Source organism: Delphinapterus leucas, chromosome 8, assembly GCF_059928025.1.
Source record: "Delphinapterus leucas isolate spDelLeu-1000000601 "Yukka" chromosome 8, BTC_Dleu_Yukka2, whole genome shotgun sequence".
Lineage (NCBI taxonomy): Eukaryota > Metazoa > Chordata > Mammalia > Artiodactyla > Monodontidae > Delphinapterus > Delphinapterus leucas.
The window spans coordinates 26,625,608-26,652,835 of NC_143136.1; the positions used below are offsets into that span (position 1 = coordinate 26,625,608).

At 39.5% G+C, this 27,228-nt stretch overlaps 1 protein-coding gene across 3 annotated transcripts in view; it reads left to right on the top strand.

Moving 5' to 3' along the window:
- The first annotated feature begins 19,887 nt into the window (after window positions 1-19,887).
- LANCL1 (LanC like glutathione S-transferase 1) overlaps window positions 19,888-27,228 on the top strand; it is a 44,145-nt gene continuing 36,804 nt past the window's right edge. Inside the window, exons 1-3 of one of the 3 annotated variants that reach the window (XM_022567588.2) lie at window positions 19,888-19,963; window positions 20,276-20,372; window positions 23,772-23,889. In XM_022567588.2, coding sequence (XP_022423296.2) covers window positions 20,292-20,372; window positions 23,772-23,889 — 199 coding nt within the window. In that variant the 5' untranslated portion in view covers window positions 19,888-19,963; window positions 20,276-20,291. The other 2 variants (XM_022567589.3, XM_089916424.1) reach the window with 2 other exon arrangements.

Here is a 27,228-nt window from a genome sequence, read left to right on the forward strand (position 1 = left end):
TACCCAGGGGGAAGATTGTGCTGACTGGGACCAGGGCCATGACAGGTGAGCTGTTGAAAACTGAAAGGATTCTGGATACATCCTGAGTTACAGTTAAGTTTTATGGAGGAGGTGTAGGTGGAGTGCATGAGAATGAGAAGAGTGAAACTTAAAGCCAAGATAAATGAGCTTCTGATGTTTGGACATTCCTGCCCAGGGGCTCCTTGAGAGGACTCAGTTTGCATGAGTTAACTCCTGTGTGGCTCTTAATTCCCATGTGGCCAGAGGAGGAGGAATATTTTATTCACAAACACCCAGGGAACAGAGGCAGGAACCACAAAGTTCTTCTGAGAGATGGATGGAGGACTTGTTTCCCCAAACTGCCCTGGAGACAGAGACATACACAGGTTTTTAAATTCTTCAAATAGTAAAATGTGGAGTGGGAAAGTTGAGTATTCTCTCATGTACATCACAGCATCTAAGGGGGCAGCAGATGCCATAGACACTTCTAGTGCATTGGCAGTGCCCTGCTGGGTTGAAATTTTTGGTGAGGAACCTATATAAGACATACTCAAAGAAATACTCGGTATCAGAGACAGGGCATTTTGGTGACAAGGATCTGAAGTTTTGAAAAATAAATGTTTGGTGTTCCCCATCAAATAGCCTGAAAGAAGAAAGAAAGAAAAGAAAGAAAAAGAAAGAAAGAAAGAAAGAAAGAAAGAAAGAAAGAAAGGAAGGAAGGAAGGAAGGAAGGAAGGAAGGAAGGAAGGAAGAAAGGAAGGGAGAGGGAGGGAGGGAGGGAGGGAGGGAGGGAGGGAGGAAGGAAGGAAGGAAGGAAGGAAGAAAGGAAGGAAGGAAGGAAGGAAGGAAGGAAAGAAGGAGGGAGGGAGGGAGGAAGAAAGAAAGAGGAAAATTAACTTATGGTACCCTATTCCCCCATATACACATGTACACACACACAAACTACACACACACACTCACACATACCTCAGGTAGTAAATTCACTGCTCAGTGACAGAGAGAGGTGTGGCAAATGGAAGAAAATTCAAAGTTGTCCACTAAATACCTTTCTTCATATATTTTGCTTCCATAAGTCTAAGACCATTTTGGGTATAGCGCTAAGAGGAAATACTCCTGAAGAGATCAAATATGCAAGCCAAATATGCAGTCGTGATGGCAAAAGGAGTTTCCTTGGATTAAATGAGATTTCTTCAACTAGAAGGCAGGAAGAAAATCCTGTGTTGCTAGAGAGGCTGTATTTCCCACAAAAAAAAAAGCTTGATGATGAAGGATATACAGATCCTATCTTTCTTTAAAATTTTGATACTGTTCATCGTGAATTTTTTGCGTTAATTTAGAATTTGTGAATTTTGCATTAAAATATGACTTGTGTGGTAACTGAATTTTGTGGCACCCCCTTAGCCCTAGTCCTGGTGACTTGGTGAAGCACAACACAGAAAGACACAAGTGCTCCAAGTGTCCTACACCACTAGACCCCAAGTGCCATCCTAATGGGAGGGTGGACACACAATGGTAACCTCAGAGGGCAGGTGACCTACAAATAAAGAGGCACCTCTGGTCCCCCAAATTTTGTATTATGTAACAACTTTGAACTATTGGGGGGGTGGTTAAGTAAACCATAAGAAAGATTGAGGTTAATAGCGAACTTGAGGTTAGGAATAAAAAATAGTTTGAGTTCAGTTTCTTGCCCATTTGCGTTCGTAGACTGATATTCACATCCATTATACCAATAATTCTCAACTATGGCTGCACATTAGAATCGCCTGGTGTGTTTTAATACATAGCAAAGACAGAGCCCCACCACCAGGGGTTCTGACTTAATTGGTATGTTTTAAAAGCTCGTCACATTATTCTAACATGTGGCCAGGACTGAAAACCTCTGCCTTATGCTATTAAGCATCAATGGTGCCTGCAGTGTACACTCTTGACAGTTGAGCCTAGCAGAGGTCCAGCAGAACGGCGGCTTGCCCCCACTGTCTTCCCCTTCTTCCCTCCTACATGGCTTCAAAACAAGTCTCAGTGCATACTGCTGTGAACCATAAAACAAAACCAAGCTCACTACAAAACGCAGGAGAGCTTGAGAACATAATTAAAACAACAAATTTAAAAGAATGCCTTCATCTAAGGCTCATAAAGCGTCAATTCTTTAAAAAACGTGCTTGCACTTATGTGATCATTTCTTTCAAGATGCCAAAGTCATTTTATAGTTAGACAAGTTAGGCAATAAAGAAAACACATTTAGAATAAAATAGCACAAAACTGATTTTAGTTCTTTTTTATGAAGTTAATGTATTGTCAGAGCTTAAATATTTTCTCTGTGCTACATGACAGCAACATACACCATACCACCTTTACCTCTTAAAGCCTAGAGATGAAGCATACCTCTCTACCGCGTTGATATGGGCCTGGTTTACGTGAGGCTTAACCCTGGTTTTCAAGGTGCTTATACTCTAATAGACTATTGGTGGTTCAAAATTCAGGATCATGACACCATGATGCCCTGAAAATAGCTTGTAAACCAGGTTACAACCTCAGACAGCTTTATTAACCCATCTGTTCACTCACAGGAATGGAATCATTCCTCTACAAACTACAAATGACTATCACCTCAAATGACAGCACTGCAAATGAGATGTTCAACTAGAAGTATTTGCCTGCCCCTAGGGAAATGTTACTGCCCGGATAAGTAAAACCAAGAGCAAACTGCAAAAGAACTACTTCCTTCTGTTTGCCAAAGTGTGCCTGACTTATGAGTAGGCAAGAGAAATAGTCAAGCAGGAAGCAGCTGAAAGGTATCAGTAACAGCCAAAAGTATACCTTTACCCACCTCCCCAGGTGCCAAAGAATCCAAAAATCCATCACCGGCACTGGATTCCTTTGGAATAAATAGTGCCTTCTCCCTGTAGACCATATGTAAACATACATACTTAATATGTCCGTGTAAAAGCTAAAGCATTGCCACTAACAATTACGTCTAACTGAATGGTTCATATCACTCAGAAGCACGGAGCACCTGACTTGGAGGAAGATTATGTAGAAAGAACAGTGAATGGGCAGAAAAAAAAAAAACCTTATTACTTTATAATTCGATCTAGGATTCATCTAGCCTATGCTCTTACTGCAATCCTCTGCTAACTCCACTCAGTTCTCCTCCAATGAAGCCACCAGTATGCCCCCTATTTGAAAACTTATTGGGAATCCCTATTTGAACACCATCCCAGAGAAGCGGGTGAAAAAAGATGACTTAGAAACCCAGAGGTTTTTCATTTTGACCCCCAGAGAAGGGCCCAGGGATGGAATTCAAAGGATCCGTGAACTTGAATTTCTTAAATTAAATGACATCACTTATTTTCACTAACATCTAACTGAAATTTACTGTTTCATTCAAATATAAATGCAGGTACCAAACCACCGTAGTAACAGCAGTACATGTCACTTTGCTATAGATAGAATATACTGATATTTCTATTCCTTGTTACAGTCTTTACAGATATACTGAAATACTGTATATGTCACTACCTTGGATTTATGATGATTACTAGGCCAGCCATTAAATTCTGTTACTTAATGCATAAGAAGCACACATATTACTCTATGACAATTTTAAAATTATTTTGATAACTATTTCAGTGTGATGTGTTTTCCTTGAAGCCTTTGTATTTTATATTGTGCATTTCAAAATTATTCTGAGGAGTGACAAGCTTCACCAGACTGCCAAAGCAGTCACAACACAAAAAAATTTAAGAACCCCTGAAATAAACCTCTCTTTTCATTGTAATTAGACTTCTGTGTACTCTTACCATGTATCCCAAGTGTGTAATCCTAAAATTCATATCAGCAAGGCAGACAAGAAACAAAATATACTTTACTAGATTCTTTGCTACCCTCTGGGCTAGCCCTCTTGGCTTCATGGTGGGGTAAGGAAGGCAGATAACCTCTATGCTCCATTCCAAATATCACATTAAAGTTATCTTTTGCAGATGACCAAACTTCGACGATATGAAGTGCTCCTCCTTGCATTTCTTATAAAAGAAATTGTCCACTACCCGTTCATGGTAGTTAACATATTTCTGAGTTCTATAGTGACTTGCTAGAGGACTACATCAATTAATTTAACCTTTTGGAACTTCTACTTCTCTATGTGTAAAAAGCAAAAAGCTGTAGGTCACTAAACTATATAACTATGTCTAAAGGTTCTCTAGCCATCAAATGCTGCTATGGCTTATAACATATTTTGAGAATTCCAGATGATGAATGTTATACAATCATAACATGCTATAGCACAGAAAAAGAATTCTGGAAGGATAGTGAAGCCTAACTCTCATCAATTGGCATGTTGGGTTGGCTTCAACCTAAATGTGTAGCAGTCAACTTTCTTGGCTTCAGTCCTACCACAAGGTTCTTCATTACCAGCAACTCCTGATACCACAGTGTTGGTTGCTGCCAATGGCTCCGTTGCACTGTCACCAGCTCTGCTACTACCACCGCTAAATCTCCACTGAAGCCCCTGCTAAGTTAAGGAGGAAGAACTGAGTGGAATGACATGACTATTCCTCAGGTTAATAGGCTTGAGGGAAGGCCCGGTCCTCCAAGAGGAAAAGGCGCCCCCTGCAGAAGATTCCTCTTAGGAGGGAGCCATCCACAACTCCCCAGGGCTGTTAGATCTGCTAGAGGTGATCCCACATCTCTCTTTATGAGGGAATTGGTGGATACCTGGTGCCTTAATGGTGGTGGCGAGATGGTAACTGCCTACTGTCACAGGACACCCAGAACACCAAGGGGAACTAAATAAACCCACAGATATCAAATGCACACTTGTACAACCGATGTAATTCAAATACATCTAACATTTAAATCATTACTGCAGGAACTCAACACAGGCAGTAATTACATCATCTGAAGAAACAAAACACTCTCTTATAACCAATTAAACTCATTCAAGTCAACTATTCAAACAGTTGCTGCCAATACACAGTGTAAACCTTCACATCAAAAGAATTTGCTTATAAACCAACTAATCGCCTCTAGAAATAGCTCTCTGGAAGCACTGTGAGATGTACCAGTCCAGAGCATCACAGCCCTCAAGGGGGGTTTCCAACTTTGCCCCGCAATATTCTGCATCTTATAGATGAGCAATCCAGCAACCAAGGAGTTTTAAGGGACTCCTCTGAGACCACAGACTCTTGAGGTAGAAACATAACTGGAATCTCAAGTTGGGCTCTGTGGATTATATTGCTATTTCAGACACACAGGAAAAAATATAAACTGAGCTTTTTAAGAATTACATTAACAGACCAAGAAGTTCACTGTGTACACATGTATTGTGTGGCCCGCGTTTTAGATGACAGTTTGACGGTACAAGAATTGGACTAACCCACTTTTAATTTTCCAAGAAATCCAGCTTTTGTTGATTATAGCCATGGCTCATCACTGAAAGAAGAGAGCCTTTCTTCTCACTTTTGATATACCCTGTCACCATTAATTAGGCCAATAAATGCCCTAATCCCCACTACCTTCCACAAGTACTCTGAAATCCTATCTCTGCAGACACAGTGCGCCTAACTCCACAAGCAGAAGAGGAGTTCAAGCTGCAGTGGCAAATTCAGATGTTAACATGCATCATTTAAAATTTTTCAATTCTGCAATAAAAATGCTATTGTACAATCACTTAGGACATAATTCTTCATTTACTTATTAAAATCGTATGCATATATTAGCTGCAAGATTATTTTTTACAACCAATGCTAAGACTGATCTACCAAAGTCACATAAACCCATATAGAGAAACCCATCATGGCTGCTCAGGAAAGGAAAGAAGGGTTTATGCACAATTATAATCTATACTGGGGACAGTTTGTGGGTCAGAAGTAAGTCTATATATATCTCTGAGAATATTACTGCTAGCAACAAGGCTCCAGTTCTAAGAGATTTCCTAAATGCTATTCAGAGGAGCAGAACAATGCTGATCACACAGTTATGTGCTGATAACACAACCCAGAGAATGCTGATAACCGCGGAACCACTAACTGAAGCAAGGCTATATATAAAGTTAAACTTTCTTTCTCTCTTTCTCTTTCTTCTTCCTTTCTTGCTATCTTCCTTCCTCCCTTCCCTCTTTCCTTCCTTCCTCTCTTTCACTCTTAGGATAGTATAAGGAAAAGAAAGTACGACCAAGGTTCTGTGATTGGTTTATGGCTCTGTCTCGCCATTTTATGATGTTTGACTTAAACTAGATTTCCATATCTTTGATTGTTCCTTATCTAATATTTATTTACTTGCTCCTATGACCTCCACATTGGAAATATCAAAGTGCTAGCAGATAAGTATGCCAGGGAAGGGAAGTTTCTCTCCTGCTCACACATGAAGTGGAGCAGCCTTCTTTCTGGGTCTCTCCACTGGTGTGGAGTCCATGTGCAGGGAGGAAAGTGTTCATTCCTGAGATACGCCGGGAGTGAACCAGTGCCAACACATACCCACCTATACTGCACCCAGCAAGAGATGTACTCTGTCTTCTGAAAGTTCTGTAGCCAGAAATTCAAAGCAAAGTCAACAGCAGTTGAATACCTCACCCCTCAAGTCAAACCAACCCTGGGTGCAAAGAGGGAAAGGAGGACCCCTTTCTCTTTAAATCCTGGAATAAATATTCTTCAGTCCTAAAAGGTAAATCAAACTAAAGATTTTCTTCTAGGGCTGCTTGCACGGATCCAGGCCTCCTCCAAACTTCCCCATCATTCTATAAATTTGCAGTCTAGACCACACAATTTGTCAAATGTTAAAATAATATGTTTCTTACCAAGTTCTCTAATGAACAAATAGCAATATTTCTTAATAATCTGCTGCATCTTTAATTTCCTAGATTTGTATGAAACTAAGGATTAGAGGGATATACGTGAAAAGTGTGAACCTGCAGTCCACTAAGATTTCTTCTAGATTTGCTAGGAAAATCTCAGTAAACGTACTTGGGCAAATGTTTTCACCTTTTTTTTCTATAGAACATAAAAAAAAATTAAACGTTCCATGATTTTTCTGGCTATTAATTGCAATTATAAATTAAAAAGTAAAAGGGATGAGGGAGTGGGAAAGGGGATGTAGGCACAGTTGTAAACACAAGTTTTAACTCCCAATTCCCAAAGGAAACTTTACTTTCCCAAGAAGAGATCTTTCAGTTATTGTCCAAAAGGTGGGTAGAATTTGTACAGTCACTAATAGATCCGTTGGTTTATTTCTGCTCACAATGCACCCTTAATCTCTGAGGGCAATAGTACCTATACACACAAAACAATCACTACCACAGCAGGGCAGCAGGAGTGGACAGAAGGAACAGGCAGCATGTTAATAATGAGACTTAGAAAAAGCACAGTTTGTCAAGCCCTGGAAAAGAAATGTGGTCATGAGCAATTCAGCCTGCAATCAGAGGCAGGGTTTTTCTGAATGAGGATGATGGGCCCAGATATATGTTGTCATCCTTCCTCACTTTTCAAATAGAAAGGATGTTTTTGCTTCCACTATGGCACTGGAGACATTATAATAACTCTTTGTATTGAAAACTAGTTCGTCTCCCATCTAAACCAGAGGAGGTGTGTCTTTTCCTCCAACACGAAAGGAAAGGTTCTACCTGTGATCTAACAAACAGTATGATTTAGCCCCAATTTTTTCTTTTCTTTTTCTTTCTTCTCTTTCAACCTTGGAGAATAGCCAACTTGTGCAGCCAAAAAAGAATAATGCAAGCAAGCCAAAGTAAAAGGTTGTCGAGCAAATCAGATATTTAATAAAGAAAGAAAAAGGCCATTTCAATGTAGATTAACTTAGTTTCAAGTCCAAAGGTTTCCCACAGGTCCCCTGTATGGACCCATGAGTTATACTGAGTGAGTTTCAGTTGCTCCTTTTTTTTTTTTAAAGAACTAGGACATATCCCTATGGTCCCTGACACAGGCACGAAAACTGATTTAATGGCCTAATTCCATTCTCAAAATTTGAAACTCCAGTATTGCATTGGTGCCTTCTGGGCATTTTCCTGACATTTCACTGGTGCTAAACTGTTCTCTATTTGGCTTTTTACAAATTGATATGTATGGCTGGGAACACAGACATGTGTAAAGGTAAATTTACTCACCAAACACTTGAATGAGGAAATACAAACTGTGGGGAAAAGAAAACAAAAAAAGAGAAATCAGACTTTGCTTTTAAAAAGGGGTTGGGAAGGTGGGGTGGTGCATCTCAATGTCCTAAACAACACCTAAGATAAACATAAAGACAGCAAGTCATTCAAAGAATGCCAGTGCCAAGAGGTGGCTTGGAGGAACATTAATATAATTTCCATCAACTTCCTCATCGTTCATTCCTTCATACACACAATAGACTCTTTTTCTTTCTTAGGTAAAGTTTTTTGCAAATGCAGGTTCAGACAACCCCATTCTGTGTTCCACCCCATGAGACAGCTACCTGAGCCACTCCCATGTACAAATTATGGAGCTGCCACAAAATTCCAATGACTCAGATTGAATCTGTTGTATATTAGGGTCCATGCATGATTTGTACAGCTAGTTTTAAGACACAAGAATGCATATCCCTCTGCTGAATATCTAAATGGCTAAGGTCAGAAAGGTGACAACAGGCTAGCAGGAAGGAGGTTTGGAGGTGGAGGCACTACACCTAGAGCCACATGAAAGACAAGCGGAGTGGCAATGTGGTTCAGTAGGTCCTTCTGAGAAAGTAACGTACAGCTTCTTTAAGGAAAAAAGAGGGTAGAAGAAGGTTATGTATATTCTTGAGTTAGACTTGATTTCCAGAAATTTTAACGAGGGACAAACAAAGATGTGTTTCAGTGTACATTTTTGTGTGTGTATAGGGTAGGATTCAGTTAGAGAGTAAGGATTTAAAGCAAGCAAAAACAGCCACAGGCCCTGCTTTAGGCGTGGTTCCTGGAAACTGACTCAGAGAGAAACTTGCATGTAAGAGGTTATTGTAGAGTATCCTTTGGAATAAGAGCTGTGAAGAAGAGAGAAGGCAGATTGCAGACGGAGAAGCTGACCCATAATGTAGTCAGAATAGAAGCCCTCGCCCATCCCATGGGGAGCTCTGGATCTAAGATGTCCCTTCAGAGTCATCCCAGAATGAAGCAAGGGTTCTGGGCACTTATACTCCCCCAAATAACCAGTCATTAGATGCTCTTCAAAGACAGTGTTAAGAAAATGAGAAGACAAGACACAGCCTGAGATAAAACATTTGCAAATCACACATCTGATAAAGGACTTGTGTACAGAATATATAAAGAACTCTCAAAACTACTAAGAAAATAAACACCCTAATAAAAAGAGGGGCAAAGGAACTGAACAGACACATCACCAAAATAGACATATGGTTTGCAAGTAAGCATATGAAATGATGTTTAACAGTGTTAGTAACTGGAAGAATGAAAACTAAAAGTATAATGACATACTACTGCAAATCCACTAGGACGGCTAAAATTAAAGGACTGAGCACACCGTGTGTCAATGAATATATGGAGGAACTGGAACTCTCATACACTGATGGTGGGAATGAGAAATGGTACAGCCACTTCGGTGAACAGTTCATTCATTTCTTAACGTCACACATACACTCTACGTACTACCCAGCCATTCCATTCTTAGGTTTTTACCCAAGAGAAGCAAAAGCGTATACCCTTACAAAGGCTTGTACATGCTTCTAGCACTTTTATTTGTAAATAGACAATAACTGAAGATAACCCAAATGGTCATGAAGAGGTGAATGAAGAAGCAAATTGTGCTATATCCACAGAATAGAATAAAACTGAACAATAAAAAGGATATTGATATATTCAATATGGATAAATCTCAAAATAATTATGCCAGGTGAAAAGGAGGCAGAATACATACCATATAATTTCATATATATATAATCTAGAAATGAAATCATTCTAGTACAGAATGATCACCTCTGCTCACTTTTATTTAGCTCACTGCTACACTTCCTTCTAGACTCGTCTCAGGTGTCACCTGCGAGGAAATCTTCCAGGCTCCCCCAGGTTGGGTTAGCTGCTCCTGCTATGATTTCCCAGTTTCCTGCACATCTTATAGCATAACTTTTATGTAGGTTGTACTCATCTATTTACTTGTTCATCTGCTTACTAGACTGAGATTCTTTAGATCAAAGACCACAACTTTTAGCTTTGTATTCCCAAAACCTAGAACACAATAGACGTTCCACAAACATCTACTTGAAATACCTATTTGAAAAGTAAAAGGATGAATAATGAACAAAAGAACCAACAAATGAATCAGAGAGTATAATTTGGAGGTATGTTAGAGGCCCAGCCCTTATATATCCAGGGAGGGCCAAAATTGTGTATAAACCAAATATATGGAAACAGATAATAGGTGATTTTTACAGGCAAGTGTAAAATTTTACCTCCCACCACATACATCTGCATCAGGTTATTTGAACTCTAAATATTCAGAGTGAGAGAAACACAGATTTGGAGCAGGAAGAATAAATAGGAATTTACAAGGAATGGTGGGGGTTATGAGAGGGTCTGAGTAACTGACAGGCAGCACTGGGGCCCTAATGTCAGCAGGGGGCAGGGACGGAAGCACTGAGGGCTGGGGCTGGGTTGAAGGAGAAGGATAATGTGTGAGCATGCTGGCTCTCCAGCTGGAAGGTCTAGGGCCACCTTGGAAAAGTGTCTTAACTTTGGAAGTCTTGGTTTCCTTACCTGCAAAAGCAGGATGTTAATAGTAGTGACTACTCGCAAGACTGTTCCGAGTATCGAAGCAAATATCTCAAGTAAACTTCCCAGCACATGCTAAAGGCCCTGTATACGGTAGATGTTGTTATTAGGAAGGGGCAGTGGACCAATCTTTCCTTCTTGGCCTTTTTGTAGCCCCGTCAACAACACCAAATGCTCTGGCAGGTTTATGAGTGACAGCAACCTCCTGGTCCCCTCAGCACTGTCTGCCTGGTTCCCAGCTTGATGATTTGGGGCTTTATTAAAGAAAAACAGTAAAATAAATAAATAAAAGGAAACTAAAGGTAAAAAAAATGGGCAGAGGTGCAAAACAGACATTTTTTCAAAGAAGTCATCAAGATGGACAACCAATGCATGAAAAGATTCTCAACATCACTAATTACAAATGATTATAAATAATCACTAATTATAAATGAGATTCCATTTTCCAGTATATTTTCTTGCTAGTTTGTATATTTTGTATATTTCCTTGCTAGTTTGTAGATATAAAGGAAAACTCCCATTTTTTTCTTCATATTTTTCTCTTCCTCACCAGTCAGCTCGTAAAATCTCATTAAAATTTTGTCACTTTTATGTAGGAATCTTTTTCACTTACTTTTCTTGAGAATTTTTGCTGGAAAAACAAAACAGAAACAACTATTCAACCAGCCAATTAGAAAATAAAAACAAACGTTAAAAAACAGAAAAAATAAAAATAAATTTGGGTGCCCTCTATGCACAGGTACAAACTGATCCTCTAACCATCAGCTTCTTACAATCCAATAAAATCCATGGGATTGACACTTAGGCTGGAAAAGGCTCTGCTGACTCTGCAGACCCCAGAAAGCAGTTTGGAAGTTGCCAATTGTCAGTTGGTCTCTTTAGACCTCTTGCGAATGACACCTTTGGAAAGTCAAGAGATGGATTGAAAATCTTAAGGGAACTCTCCACTTGTTACACGTTGACTTGTGTCCTTCACAAAACTCATATGTAGAAGTCTTAACTCTCAGTACCTCAGAATATGAGATTGCTGTATTTGGAAACATTTGTTGTTGTGGATATAATTAATTACGATCAGGTCATACTGGAATAGGGTGGGCCCCTAATCCAATATGACTGGTGTCATTTAGCAAAGGGAAAATTTGGACACAGAGGCATGCCAGGGAGATGCCATGTGAAGACTGGAATTATGCTGCCACAAGCCAAGGAACTACCAGAAGCCAGGAGAAACCTGGAACAGACCCTTCCCTAGAGCCTTCAGAGGGAGCATGGTCCTGCAAACAACTTAAGCTCAGGCTGCCAGCCTATATAACTGTGAGACAATACATTTCTGTTGTTTAAGTCATTCAGTTTGTGGAACTTTATTATGGGATCCCTAGATCACGAATATTCCATTTTTCTTATTTTAAAGTATCAGTTTCTTATTTCCCCTATCCTCAACCTTTCCATTACTTACGGCAGCAAAATTGCCTGAATCTTACAGGCACATACATAAGATTTATTTCTTCATTATATTTTCAAAGAGAATCTTTAACTCTATGGGATCTTCCTAACATTACTCCTTCACTGGCCATTTCATTTGTTTCCCTTTTATATCCCAGGCTCTTATGGATTTGAGGATCATGAAATACCACCATGAGGGCAGGTAGGATGTGCTGTCACAACAGAGCTAATTATCATCTCTTCATCACTAAACTATCAATGAGAACAGGGCAGAGGGGATTTCTGCAGTCTAGACTGGAACTCACAATGGACAGAAATGACCTTGCCACTCATGAAGGCAACGGCCCAAGATGAAAGTATCCCAGGCAAGGCTCAGCCTTCCCAGTGATCTGAGGGACCCACTAGGTGTTTTGTCTTTCTTACCCAAAGATCCAAAGCACACAGTCCCTCGCAGGGGATGGTTAGAAGGTTTACTCACTTATTTTCCACATCGTGGATCGTGTCAGGCAAAGGCAGATTTCTGGTTTCAGGTAGCAAAAGGAGAACAGGACCGGCAATGATGGGAAAATCTCCATAGGTGATCCAGGGCAAGGTGGGTAGATATACCACTAGGGTCATCAAGAGTGGGGCCAGTGTTGCCCCACACCTACTAGCCATCATATCTAATCTTGAAGCTTTTGCCCTGAGGGGTAAACAATAATACATAACAATTCAGTAAAAGTCCACACATGTAACTTATGATCTAATGTTTTGATGTGATTATGGAAGACATAAAACACAACTATTAAATAGATGGGTTTGATGAAAAAATTAAAAATTTAAAGCAATTAAAAAAAATAATAAAGAGCTCTTAGATAGCCCCATGATGCAAAGGTGTAAAATGCACCCTGCCTGAAGAAACTCAAGCTCAAGTTTCAAAAAGACTTGTCCTGACCAGTTGTTCTCCACCTTGCTCAAAAGATGTTTAAACTTCTGTTTGAGAGACATGTAGGTTAGATCTAAGACAGAACTCCTGGAAATATAAGGATGTTAAAAACCCTAATTGGCTGTCAAAAGAAGTTATGAATGCTCCTTTTCTGGAAGGATCTAGGGTGAAACAGCTGCCTGTAAGTGCAGAGGCTGTATTAGCTTAGCGTGAACAGACATTTCTTTTTCCTTTCTCTTCTTTTTTTCTGGGGGGTGGGGGTTGTTTTCTGGTTTTTAACAGTAGTCCCAGGAAATATTTAAGGGCTATGATGCATCAAATACAAATTGGAGAGTATGATAATTCACAAAAGTTCAGTCTACTTGCTACCATTTAGCACCATAGTTTTTATATTCTCTCCCTCTCTCTTTCTCTCTCTCCAGCATTTTTCAAATTTTAGTCTGCAAGAGAATCCTACGGAGAACTTTTTTTAAAAACGCAGATTCAACCCCAAACTCCTGAATCAAGATCTCTGGCAGTGAAGTTAGAAAATCTGTATTTTTAGTAAGTTCCAAGGTGACACAATACATTGATTGCTCTAGAACTTGCAATTACCTGGGGGGAAAGTTCTGTATAACTCCTTAGGCTCCAAGTCCTGTCTCTCAGGGTTAAGGAAATCAGCCTGAGAATTTGCTCCTGGCTCTCTCAGCCACCTCCAAGAGCAGCTCTGGATCCAGGCTTTGAGGTTCAACCCAGAGGATGATGATGGCAAAGGAGCCAGCTCCTCCCTGGGTCTGCAGGCCCTCTCCTCTGTACCAAAGCCACTGGCTGACCAGTAATGTGGTCAGTTCCAGATAATCTCATGTGGCAGTAGCAGAGTGAACCAGCTGAATTCTTGAAGTTTCCTTCTAAGTCTGTAAGTTGCATGGCAAAGTTCATATTGCCCTGAAATAGCAATTCCTCCCACATTTTGTGTTTTTTTTCTTTTTTTTTAAACATCTTTATTAGAGTATAATTGCTTTCCAATGGTGTGTTAGTTTCTGCTGTACAATGAAGTGAATCAGCTACATGTATACAAATATCCCCTCCCTCTTGGACCTCCCTCCTCCTCCCATCCTCCCCGCCCACCCATCTAGGTCATCACAGAGCACCGAGCTGAGTTCTCTGTGCTATCCAGCAGGTTCCCACTAGCTATCCATTTTACACATGGTAGTGTATTTATGTCAAACCTAATCTCCCAATTCATCCCGCCCTCCCCTTCCCCCGCCTGTGTCCACACGGTCCGTTCTCTATGTCTGTGTTTCTATTCCTGCCCTGCAAATAGGTGCATCTGTACCATTTTTCTAGATTCTACATATATGCGTTAATATACGATATCTTTCTCTTTCTGACTTACTTCACTCTGTATGACAGACTCTAGGTTATAAACTAATCTACTCACGTAGTTACTCCCCGATCCATTTGAACTCTCTCCTCTTATGGCAAATAGAAAGGAAAAACGAAGTACAAATAACGTGGCTACCAGGCAAGTCAGGAAATTTTAAAGTTTCTCTTTTAATGATTGAAAAATACCTGCTGTGAGGCAATTGTGAAGCTTAAAAGAAGGACTACATGGGCCAGAATGTCTCTCTGTTGGTTACTTCCCCCTACCAGGAAATAGGACTGCCAGATATGCCAAAAGAACACCTTGAAATGGGAAAACATTTTGCAAGGCTTTGATAATAAATCATCTCATTCCATGGGTGGGTTCTGTATGGTTGAGTGGTGAAGGAAGCAAATGTAATCCGCCTGATTAATGATTCATTGTCGTGAGAAGGTTGCTCTGCTTAGCTACACTTTCCATTGCAACCTTCATTATGCATCTAAAGCATATAGAGAAATGGGGAGCTGCATAATTTTAACAACTAGTACAGGTACATATGTTCAGCAATAAAGGGCGAAGCCTCTGTTTTATTTTGCTGGTAAAGACATAGACTAACACTGTTGATCAAGATCCCTTCTCAAATGTTAAGTGTAGAGAGGAAAAGACAGTTTAAATGTTTGTACACTTTTTACCAACTTTCTGTACTCACAGTCCTTAATATCCCAAGAAAACGCCAGTGCACCTGTCTTACATAATAGAGGCTCTCACCCAGCAGGTACATTTAGAGAAAGGAATCTGTCAGCATACTAATAACAGTCCTGACAAGGGAGGGAGGAAATGTTACCAGTACCTTAGGAAATACTCTCTCTGGGAAATTAAAACCGTACCATAGTGCATGTGGTGTACATCTGTTTAGGTTCTTGTTTCCTCCACTGGCAATAGCTCCTGTCAATCCATGAATTCTGTACTGTAAATGAAATAGAAAATTGCTTCAATATTACACAGCCCCAGATGGATGTTAAAACAATAGCGTGGCGATATTAAACTCAAACTTAGATAATGCTTGCTTTATACTTCTTTGAGCTGAAACGGAAATAGGGTACTCTCCACAAAGATGTAATACTTAAGAGAAAAGTGGAAAAAAGTCATAGCCATATGCCTGATTTTGCGCATGCATTTCATTTTCTTTTGTTTTGAGAGAGGAGAATTTTCTAGAAAAAAGAAAGAATATGGAGTCTTACAATCTATCTTCTACCATAAGTCAATGACCCAGAAAGTTCAAGGGAATATGCAGGAGGAAACAGAGATGATGTGGTTGCTAGGAGGTCAGAGGAAAAGGGAACACCACAGAAATTTAAGCATGTTGCCCCTTTGATGCGAGACACAGTATCAGTTACTAGAGCTTCCACTCTGCATTAGAGACCAGTAACTGTCCACCACAGTGAGTCTTCCCTTTCTTTCATTATAGCTGGGCACTTCATTCCACAGCCTCCCAGGCAGCTGGAGGTGGCCACGTGCTGGATTTTTACCAATGGAATAATGTGGGAAGTGATGGATTCCACTTCCTGCTCTGAGGTTGAAGGCATCAGATGTGTACTTCTCTGTATTTTCCTGACCTTCCCACAAGCTGGAAGAAACATGCCTAGGACCAGCATGGATCTTGCAGATGAGGATAGTGCACTCTGGAGGGAAAAACAACAAGATGGAAGTAACCTGTGATCATAAATGGCTGCATGGAGCAAAGTTATGTTTGAGTAAGAGAAAAATAAATTTCTATTTATGTCAGTGATTGTGTTTTTGAGCCTCTTTATAACTGTAACTTAGCCTTCATCCTAATACACATTATAGCATTTTGAAATTAAGGTCTTAGAAGAGAACTAAGGAGCTCACAGATGGTACATGTTTTCTCAGTTTAATATAAACCTTCCCAGATTTCTAGAGGTATTCTTTTTTAAAGGCAATAATACAATGACTGTTTCCTAAGAGTTCACACAAAACAGATTCACAAATTAAGAGAAAGAACATTAGAATGCTTTTCAAAAAAATTCTAAATTTATCAAAAGTGTAATGGTCCTTGAAACATAATCAACAATCAAACCTATGTTAGCCACAAACGTGTGCAGACACCACAGCCATACATGAAAACACAAGCACTATTATGGGCTGCACTGTGTCCCCAAAAATTCATTTGTTGAAACCCAACTCCCAGTACCTCAGCACATGGCTAAATTTGAAGATGTAGGTTTTTCAAGGAGCTAATTACAGTGAAATGAGGTCAGTAGGGTAGGCCCTAATCCAATATGACTGGTATCCTCATAAGAAGAGATTAGGTAGCAGACACATACAAAGAGAAGACTGTGTTAGGATACAGAAGAAGACAAGCACGTGCAAGCAAAGGAGAGAGGCTTCAGAAGAGATCAAGACTGCCGGCACCTTATCTTGGATTTCCAACCTCAGAATTGTAAGACAATAATTTCTGTTGTTTAAGCCACCCAATCTGGTGGTACTTTGTTATGGCTGCCCTAGAAGGCTAATACAAGTATGTCAGTGTCAATCACTTTTCTTCTGAGTCAGAACCAAGGAGAAATTCTTTGGGTTGCTTCTAAAACAAAACAAAACAAAATGAACGAAAGAAATGAATTTTATATGATTTCCAGTCTTTCAAATCTTTGGGTTTTTCTGATTAACAAACAGAGGACTTGTCATGCTTTGACCATATCTGAACTTTCAAAACAACTCTATACCCTTCCAAAATAAGTGTGGATCCATGCCTTATACTATATTCATAAGCGAACTCCAGACAAAGACCTAAACATAAAAAGTAAAAAGCTAATAAAACAAAATGTAAGTCATCTTTGCAGCCTAGGAATGGATAAAGACTTTTTGAACATGAAGCTAAATCCATAAATTGCAATGTTAAAATTGGATGGGTTTTCCTTCATCAAAATGAAGAACTGTGGTTCAACGAGGGTTACCTTAGAAAAAGTTAACAGATGAGAAGATATGTACAACATCTAAAGCCAAAGGAGATTGATAGCTAGAACATCCTCTCCCTCAAAAAAAACAAAAACAAAACAAAAAACTGCTACAAATCAACAAGAAAATAATATAATCCCAAAAGAAAAATGGGTAAAAGATAATAGTAGGTAAATCTTAGGGAAAGGTCAGATGTCTAATGAGTATATGAAGAAAAACTCAACACTGTTAGCTACAAAAATACTTAAAGTTTAACAATCAATGAGATTCCATGTTGTCCATTAGAATTGCAAAAAACAGAACACTAGATAATATCAAGTATTGGAGAGGACATGGGAATGACAGAAACTATTAGGTACTATTGGAGAGAATATACACTTGTCTAGTAGTTCTGGAAAGCAATCTAACAGTACTGGGGAAATTAAGTATGAGGATGTTCTGTGATCCAGCAATCTACTTCTGGTATATATCTCAGATACAGTCACATCCAGATCCTTCTTAGAACATGTACTTGGATATTCCTGACTGTATTATTTGTGATGTGGAAGTTAGAAACAATGCCCATCCTTGGGGGAAAGGATAAGTAAAATGAGTGGAGACATACTATGCAAATATTAAGTATGCAATTATCTAAAACAACCAAGTGTACATAGAGCAACACAAATAGATATAAAACACAAGTTATTTATAGCACTACTCCACTTATTAAAAATGCATACCCGGGCTTCCCTGGTGGCACAGTGGTTGAGAATCCGCCTGCCGATGCAGGGGACACGGGTTCGTGCCCCGGTCCGGGAGGATCCCGCATGCCGCCGAGCGGCTGGGCCCGTGAGCCGTGGCCGCTGGGCCTGCGCGTCCGGAGCCTGTGCTCCGCGGCCGCAGAGGCCACAGCAGTGAGAGGCCCACGTACCGCAAAAAAAAAAAAGCATACCTACACAACCCATGACATATTTTCCAAAGATTATGTAAACCATACATACTGTGGTGTTTGCCTCCTGGAGGAGAGGAATGGGTGGGAAATGGGAATTAAGGGAAAAATTGAGATAGAATATGGTCTTCCACGTATCTCAGTGGTTCACAACCAGAGTCAATTTTGTCCCTCTGTCCTCCCAGGGATATTTGGTATTTGGCAATGTATGGAAACATTTTTAGTTGTCACCACTTAGGGGGGCAAGGTGCTACTGGCATCTAGTGGGCAGGAGCCAGGGATGCTGCTAAACACACACAGGACAGCTTCCACAACAAAAAAGCATCCCTTCCAGTATCACTCTGATTTTAATTGCTCAAAGATTGTGAATAGGATAAACTGATAGTAAGCCTTTAATAATTAAAGAAAAATAATTAAAAATGCCTCTCACTCCTTATCCTTTTCTCTCTTATGAGTTTCTCCTCCATATACCCATCTATTAAAATAGGAAGGGTGTCCAACTTAAGATGCACTGAGGGCTTCCACTAAACCTTCATGAATCTGGTGAAGGAGCTAAAAAGTATCCTAAGAGGGCAGCAGTTAAGAAGAACAAATTGAGCCAGAGCAGGGTCAGAAGTAGACTTTGGAATGGCAGCCACAGAGGGACAAGCTTGGGCCAAGGTGGGGGTGGGGTAGGGATTGAGCTTCAACAAGAGGTTTGGGGCTAGGGTCCTTCCTTGAAACAAAAGAGAAGGAAAGAAAAGAGAACGTGACTCTTTCTGACCATTTAACAGAACTTCAAAATTCTGTGAGCAACAGAATGGGACTAATGTGTACCAGGTGGGATTTAAATTTAAATGAAAGCAAAATTTTTCAAATACTAGAGACTGTTAAACATTGAAATTGATTGCTTTGGTTATCCTGCTCTATTGGACATTGTTATCTTTTTAAAGGGCTTGGGTATACAGTATTACCGTCTAATTTAGACTAAGGAGGAGCTTAAAGTTCTTAAGAGCTGTGATTTGTGTTTTCATGTTATTTTCCTTAAAGTTTTGGCAATTGCTATTTGATACCTTGCCCTTGGCCACTCACATCCACCGAGAGCCTTTGAGGTTAAATTATCATGAATTATCTTCAAAGATTTTTGTCACTGTTGTTGCTGATGGTAGTGGTGGTGTTTTGTTTCGTTTGTTTGTTTTTTAAGAAATGAAAGAAAAAGTTTGACAAGTCTCTGGAGAAACATAATCCTCCCCAATTTTATTCAGTTCTAGCGGTAGGACTATGAATATATTCAGATCTCAAAGCAGTCATTTTTTCTCCTCCAGATTAAAAAAAATTGAATTGAATTCTTATGAATCATCTGGACTAATATTAGTTTACTTAACTGTTTTAAAAAAAATTTTAAAGAGAAGAAAGGTAGGAAATATTGGGTACAGCTGCACATTATTCTAAGATATGTCCCCACTCCAGCTCTCCAAGAATTACATCACCCTGTATCATCCTTTGGAAACCACACTTCTGTCTCTTTAACAAGTGAAAATGAGAAGGGGGCGGGCCTCCGGAGTGGCGAAGGCTCTGATTGGTCCAGCTGGCAGGAAGTGGGCCATGAAATCGTCCCTTCTGTTTTTGTCCGGAGGCTGCGGGGTGAGTGGCCCGAGACCGTGCAGGGCTTAGGGACCCTGGGCTGGTAGTTACTTTGAATCTCGAGAGTGCGAACGTGGGGTGCGAAACGGGTCGCATTCTTCGCTGTGGGTTCGGGGCCCTGGCAGCCTTCTTGCGGAGGTGCCACGCCCTAGCGGCTGGACCGCGGTGGGCCCGGGGTCCGCTCGGACCGCCAGGACCAAGCAGTGGTCCGGGAACTGGAAGGAAGGTGTTCCCGGGGCGCTGGCCGCCGCCTTTGCAACTTGGCCGAGGCCCGTATCTCAACGTAGATTTTCTTTTTCCCCTGTTCTGCAGGCTCGTTTCTGGCATCATGGCGCAAAGGGCCTTCCCGAATCCTTATGCCGATTATAACAAATCCCTGGCCGAAGGCTACTTTGATTCTGCTGGGAGGGTGAGTTTGGGAAATATCTGCCTGCACCCCTACCTCCAGCCCCGAGTGTTTGGAAAGTTCAGTTTTGCCTGAAAGAAAGGGATGAGCATCCTTTTTTAAAAAATATAATAGAGTTTCACTATAAACATACAAAATATATTTTAAATATATAAAGTATATGTGAAAATATACAATTTGAGCTCTCAAATGTTGAACTTCTGTAAGGAGTCACTGTTAATATTATCAACAATAATTAATAATTGAAACAGCCTCAACATTGATATCTAAATTATAAAAATTCGCGGCTCTGCAATTTTCTGTGTAATCTTGAATTTTTTGATCACTTTTGGTTTGTTTTTTAAAGAGAGGTGAGAAATCCTGATGGCATTTCATGGGTGCCGTGTTACTGTTTTGTGATTGAACAGGCGTATGGACAGGGTAAGGACGAGAGTAAACCAGAATGTGGTGAAGACATCTTTAAACTGAAAGTGCTAAGAGAGATTTGGGACATAGTCCCTGAAATCTTTGTATCATTTCCACTCTTCCCAGGACATCCCCACAACTGGAAAATAAATAAATACATAAAACTGGTCAGTTTAACTGGTGAGCACCTCACAAGTCAGTGTAAGAAAGAGAACCTGGATGTGAGATACCAGAAGCCTGTGTTTTCTCACGCCTCTGCATATAGTTGTTAAGAGGGAATACAGTTCTTTTTAAGAATACCTAGTTGAGAAATCCTAAGAGTGAGTTAGGTTGGAAGAGTGATATCTTTAAATGTGCACACATTTTTTTTAAATTTTACCAGTTTATTTCTTCTAAGCTTATCAGCCATATGCAAAGCATTTTGCATGTGATGTAAGGGCCTTAGAGATTTCATATCTGCCAAGTGAACTTTCAGTGATTCTGTTGGTTCTTTCCTTAAAACACTTGTCATTTATAAATTAACTTGGGTGAGTAATGCAGGTAGGAGGAATGAAAGAGATGGAGAAGAGCTGTAAGATAGAAGGCTGCCGAAATGTATATGGAGCTAGAATCAATCTGATTCTTTTAAGAGCAGAAATGAACTCCCTAAACAAAGCCTGTAATCATTACCTTGAAGTCAGATGGCTTCCTTTTGGCTATTTGGACTTGCATTCTGCCCAGCTCTGCAGATCCTGAAGCTGAAGCATTTGTCTTGTCTTGTTGGAGGAAGACCTGCTGCTTCATGCTTACTTGGCAAAGAGAACACTTGAGGATGGATCCTAATGACAGCAGCCTTCAATAAAATGTATCTCACTATTTAGGCTGTTTATAAAGTAAATGCTTTTTATAAATTTAACTCTGTTTCTAACGGAGAAAAAAAATGTTCACAAATTTGAATTCTGGCCCCAAAATAATAGTGTAATTTATTGCCTAACACATGGTTTTTGGACCCATCCCAGAAAGAAATTAACCTACCAGTTTTAAAATTGTTTAATGTTGAACATCAAGGATTGGACCCTGAAGATCTGTCCTCCTTAATTTGTTAATGCAAATATTTCAATAAGGAACTGCTCTATTTCCTGGCATCTATCAGAAAAAAAGCGTTTTTATACACTCTTCAAATTATTCCTAGGTTTGAATAATTTTGTGGTCTGCTACAAGCAATCAGTATTCTTAGGCAGCTCACTTTTCTTAAATGCAATTCTGTGCCAAATAGAAAGTGACTTCCCTTCTTGAGGCTGAGGCATTCTCATCATTCTTGGTTGCTTACAGTAAGGCCAGGCAAGATGATAAATTATCCATGATCTATGAACAGAATATGACATGTTCTTATGTAGATGCACTCTTCTATCTAGTTGAGATTTATAGACCTTTTATATCAATACTGAAGTATATTTTACCGTACAAAATGTATTTTTAAGGCTTGTTGAAATCTTAACCCCTTGGCAGACATTGTTAAATAAAGGGAGTGTGTCCATCAAACACTGGTTTCTTCTTCAGATAGTGAAATAATGGATCATAGTGGTGCTTAGAATAAATAACCCAGATATGGTTAATCGTCTGATTTGCCTTATCAGAGATACTCTTCAGAGTATCAGTAAACCTTAATATCTTTTATTATTATTAATAATTCTGATACCACTTTTTCTACTTTTTTCAGTTTTTAAATGCCCTTCTTTAAAAAATGAGGTTATGATGCTAACAGGGAGTAAATAGGTTAGGTTTGTTTTTACAGTCCTTGTGTGATGAAATGTCTTGTATCCTTGTAATGTTCCCCAACATCGTTTCACAGTTTTACTGCTTTGTGAAATCCAAGTCTGGGAATCACAGCAGATTCCTAAAAATATTGAAAGATACATTAAAATGCTCTTTTAAGACACTTCATGATTCAGTGTCTACAGAACTTTCAAAATACTTTTCAGTTACTTTTAGAACAAATAACATAATTATTCGGTATGCCTCACCGTTTGTGCCACATCTGTGGGCCTTTATATGGATGTCACTAACCCCACACCCCAGCCTCAGTGTGCTTTCAACCTATATCCAAATTATTACATTTTATAGACCATTGGACTGCTTAAAATAGTAAAACTATCAGCATTTACATCCCTGAATGCAAACGACATGAGAGACACAATCTCATTTGATCCTCAATGCACCTTTTGAAATTGGTGGGACAGGTATTATTATCCTGACTTTACAGAGGCAACTGAAGCATAAAGGAGTTATGGGTTGAGCATGGTCACTCAGCTAATAGTGGATAAGGATGTAGCCGGGCTCATTCATTGAGCAGTATTTATGAGGCCCCAAGCCTTCTGGGCACTGTGCTGGGCATGGGTTTTTGATACTTAGTCTGATGTTCTTTCCACTCTGCTGAAGGCTCCTGATATCTGTGAGGTTTTTTTGCTTTTCTTATGCTACTTCTACAATTTTTTAAAAATGTTTATACATTTTTAATAAATGGATTTTTTATAAATGTTTATCTTCATTTTTCAAATAACAGAAGCAATTAGAATGTTTCTTTAGGGGATTAACATTGCTGCTGCTTGAATACTAAAACTCCAGTGGCTTGAAAACAGCAAACATTTTCTGATTTGTGCTTAGTTTAATAAAATGACTTTTATTATAATAAAAATATTGGTTTAAATAATAGATGATTCTTAGTAGGTGGAAATTACTATGATCCAGTTTATCATTGGCAGCCTTTTTTAGTATTTAACTAAAAATTTTATGTAAAACATTTAAGTTACATCAAAAATATTTCCCAACTTGAGTAAGAAAACACAGTAGTACTTTTAAGTTTTGTTAATTTGTTCTTGTTTAAGAATAAAGTAATTGTCCAGTTCTCTTAGGCAAATAAAATGTAGCTTAAGTGGAAATGAAGTACCCTCCTATTTTAGTCCAGGACACCCAGTGCCCCATATTTTTTGATATTTGTTTTCCCTTTAATACCTACAGCTGACTACTGAGTTCTCACAACGCCTGAACAATAAGATTCGAGAGCTTCTTCAGCAAATGGAGAGAGGCCTAAAGTCAGCAGACCCTCGGGATAGCACTGTTTACACTGGCTGGGCAGGTATGAAGTGCTGACTGTGAACTGGCATAAGCGTGGTAGAGGAGAGCTGTCTGGCTGAATGCTGCACCCTTAAATGCTTCCTGCATCTGCATAGGAGTAATTGCTTCTGGGGAGAATGCTGTGCTCTCAGCCTAACCTGGGCATCTTCTGGATCTTTAACAGTGCTCAGAATTTAGGGCAGGGTAAGCATATATTCCTGTAATTCACGCCTGACACAAATTTGGATGGCTGCCATACTTGGGAGAAAAATTGATGTTCAGCATTACACAGTTAATTCAGAGATGGAATTTCAGTGGGAAGAGTTGGGAAGATTCCCAAAATGCAGTGCATGAAACAGAGGAATTTGCCCATGGAAAATAAAACATGTCCAGAATTGTCTTTTTTTTTTTTTTTACATTACCACATAACAGGGATCCATACAGGAACTCAGGGTAGAGTATAGATTCCGTGAACTAATCCTCCAGTATAGTTGTTGCTGGCTGGTGTACATTCACTGTTTTACTGGTCATTGAGGGGTTGAGAAAGTTTGGGAGGAAATAGTACATAAATGTCAAAAAAGTGAGAGCGAGAGAAACCAAAGAAGGAAAGTTGAATAACTGCAGCTAGCTTACTAATACAGAGAGATAGACAGCTTTCTAGCCTTGAAGAAAGCACAATTTAGAGACTTAGTGTTTCCCAGTTACTCTGAAAAGCAGACAAGGAGGAATAGGTTTTCAGCTTAAGGAGTTTGGATTTGATTTTAAGGCAATGATGCTTATCATAAACATGCAGGTTCCTGGGCTTCACAGCAAGATTCTGCTTCGGTAGTCTTGAACAGGCCAGGAATCTGCAGTTTGCAAGCCTCAGTGGTCTTGATGTAGATGGTCATCTTTAGAGCATACTTTGAGAGCTTTTCTGAGAGGAATTTACTAATAGCAGTCTCTTAGCAATCCTCTCAGTTATGGCAAGTGATTTCTTACGAGGATGGGGAAGGCAGATAAAATCAGTAAAATGATAATCTCTCAGGGACGTTTACGGTCAGTATTTTATAAAATAAAAGGAATAAAAAATAAAAGGACCCTCCCTTTTATAGTTCAGTTTTATGATTTTTGTAGATTTTAGAAGCTTAACACAAGAAATGTTAAGGTGAGAATAAAATGAAAGTATTTTGCTTCAAGAGACATTATAGCAACAGCTGTCACTTATTGAGTAGCTGCTGTTTCCAATTGCTCAGTAATTGGTAGATGAATCTCATTAATGAGCATTACTGTTCTTTATTTTAAATTATGAGGATTTGAACAAAACAGGACAACTGAGACAGATGGCTAGATTTAATTCCATAACTGATTGTTAAAAGAATGACTTGAGCTTCCCTGGTGGCGCAGTGGTTGAGAGTCCGCCTGCCGATGCAGGGGACACGGGTTCGTGCCCCGGTCTGGGAAGATCCCACATGCCGCAGAGTGGCTGGGCCCGTGAGCCATGGCCGCTGAGCCTGTGCGTCCGGAGCCTGTGCTCCGCGACGGGAGAGGCCACAACAGTGAGAGGCCTGCGTACCACCAAAAAAAAAAAAAAAAAAAGAATGACTTAAATCTCTAACTCACCTGCTTCAGGTGAGCTTATATTATTTATTATATATTATAAGGTACCTTGCTTTAGGAGAAAAAGAAGTGGTGATCGATTTCAAGTTTGAATTGATAGTTTGGCAGTGTAAGGAAAAGCTCCTCTATTGGCAGGGCTAGTTGAGAAACAAAGTTAAAATTTACTTGGAAATAGAAAGAAAAAATGTTACTCCAAAGTAAAATGCAAGTTTGTTTAAATTTTTTTGGCACTATGGAGTTTTTGGCATCATTTTCTTTGAATTGCCCATGTCCTTCAACTTTTTATGCTTCAGTATCTATGATATTCATTGCTGTCTCCTGAAAGCAGCTCATAGGGGCAATTGGCACACTAAGCAGTTTAGGATGTCTTCAGTTGCTGGTTAGTTCATGATGTAGCATAAAATTTTCTAGATAAATTTGCTAATGGCTTTCAAGGCAAGGTTCCTAATGTCTCTCCATCAAGCACTGTTAAAAAGCCATTGTTCCCATGTAAAATGGAGTCTCCTCCAGTGTTTTGATAAGTAAAATGCTTTCCTGTGCAGTGTTCCATCTGAATAGCATAAAACTCTGAGTTGCATGAGAAACTAAAGCTGATTCAACTGCAGAAAATCATAATACCTTTTGCTCCCATTATATCTTATCAAGAATCATCTATTCATAACTGCTGTTACCAAAAATACATTCACAAACATCTTAACACAATAAAAATACTTGGTGTTATGTCTCAAAGCAGTGTTTACATAATTATGTGTGACTTTGTATGTTACTTTTTGTGCCTCATTATCTTTCTTTTTTTTTTTAATTAATTATTTATTTTTGGCTGCGTTGGGTCTTCATTGCTGTGCCTGGGCTTTCTCTGGTTGCGGCAAGCACGTGCTACTCTTTGTTGTAGTGTGTAGGCTTCTCGTTGCAGTGGCTTCTCTTGTTGCGGAGCACGGGCTTCAGGCCCACAGGCTTCAGCAGTTGTGGCACACAGTCTCAGTAGTTGTGGCACACGGGCTTAGTTTCTCCGTGGCATGTGGGATCTTCCCGGACTAGGGCTCGAACCCGTGTCCCCTGCATTGGTAGGCGGATCCTTAACCTCTGCGCCACCAGGGAAGTCCCTTCATTATCTTTCAAAAAGTAATAGTTTTGAGGAAAAGGGTATTATATATTTTTAACTTTGTTCACCAAATTTAGGGTCATATTTCTATAAATATTAACTTATTATTTGCTCTTGTTATTAACTTGTCCAAAATAATATTACTTTGGGAAATACTAATTGTAGAAATCGTTTAAAACTTTATTTTCTTCTTCAGCATTCATGTTTATTAAGCATTTGTTGTCAGTATGCAATGAAAGCTTTTGCATACAACACATAGTTTATTTGAGAAACTACATGATTGTTAAAACTAGAACCTTAAATTACCATCTTATTTTGTTAAGTTTCATTCCCCAGTGGAAGTACGGTCTGATATTTGTGCTGATTCAGATAGGCTTGGTTTTGGAATAGGATTGGGTTCAGCTGCATATACCCAAAATAATCAAAATTGCAGTGACTTAAATAAGATAGAAGTTTTTTTTTTTTTTTTCTCTAATGTAAAAGAAAGCCAGAGGGAGGGGGTCCAGGGCTGCTATGATGGCCTCAGGATGTCAAAAGGAACCCAGGCTCCTTTCTTTCTGCTACATCATCCCTCAGCCACTAGCTTCTAACCCTCGGCCAAATAGCAACTATAAACAGCCATTACATCGGCCTTTCAAGGCTGCAGGGAGTAAAAAGAGG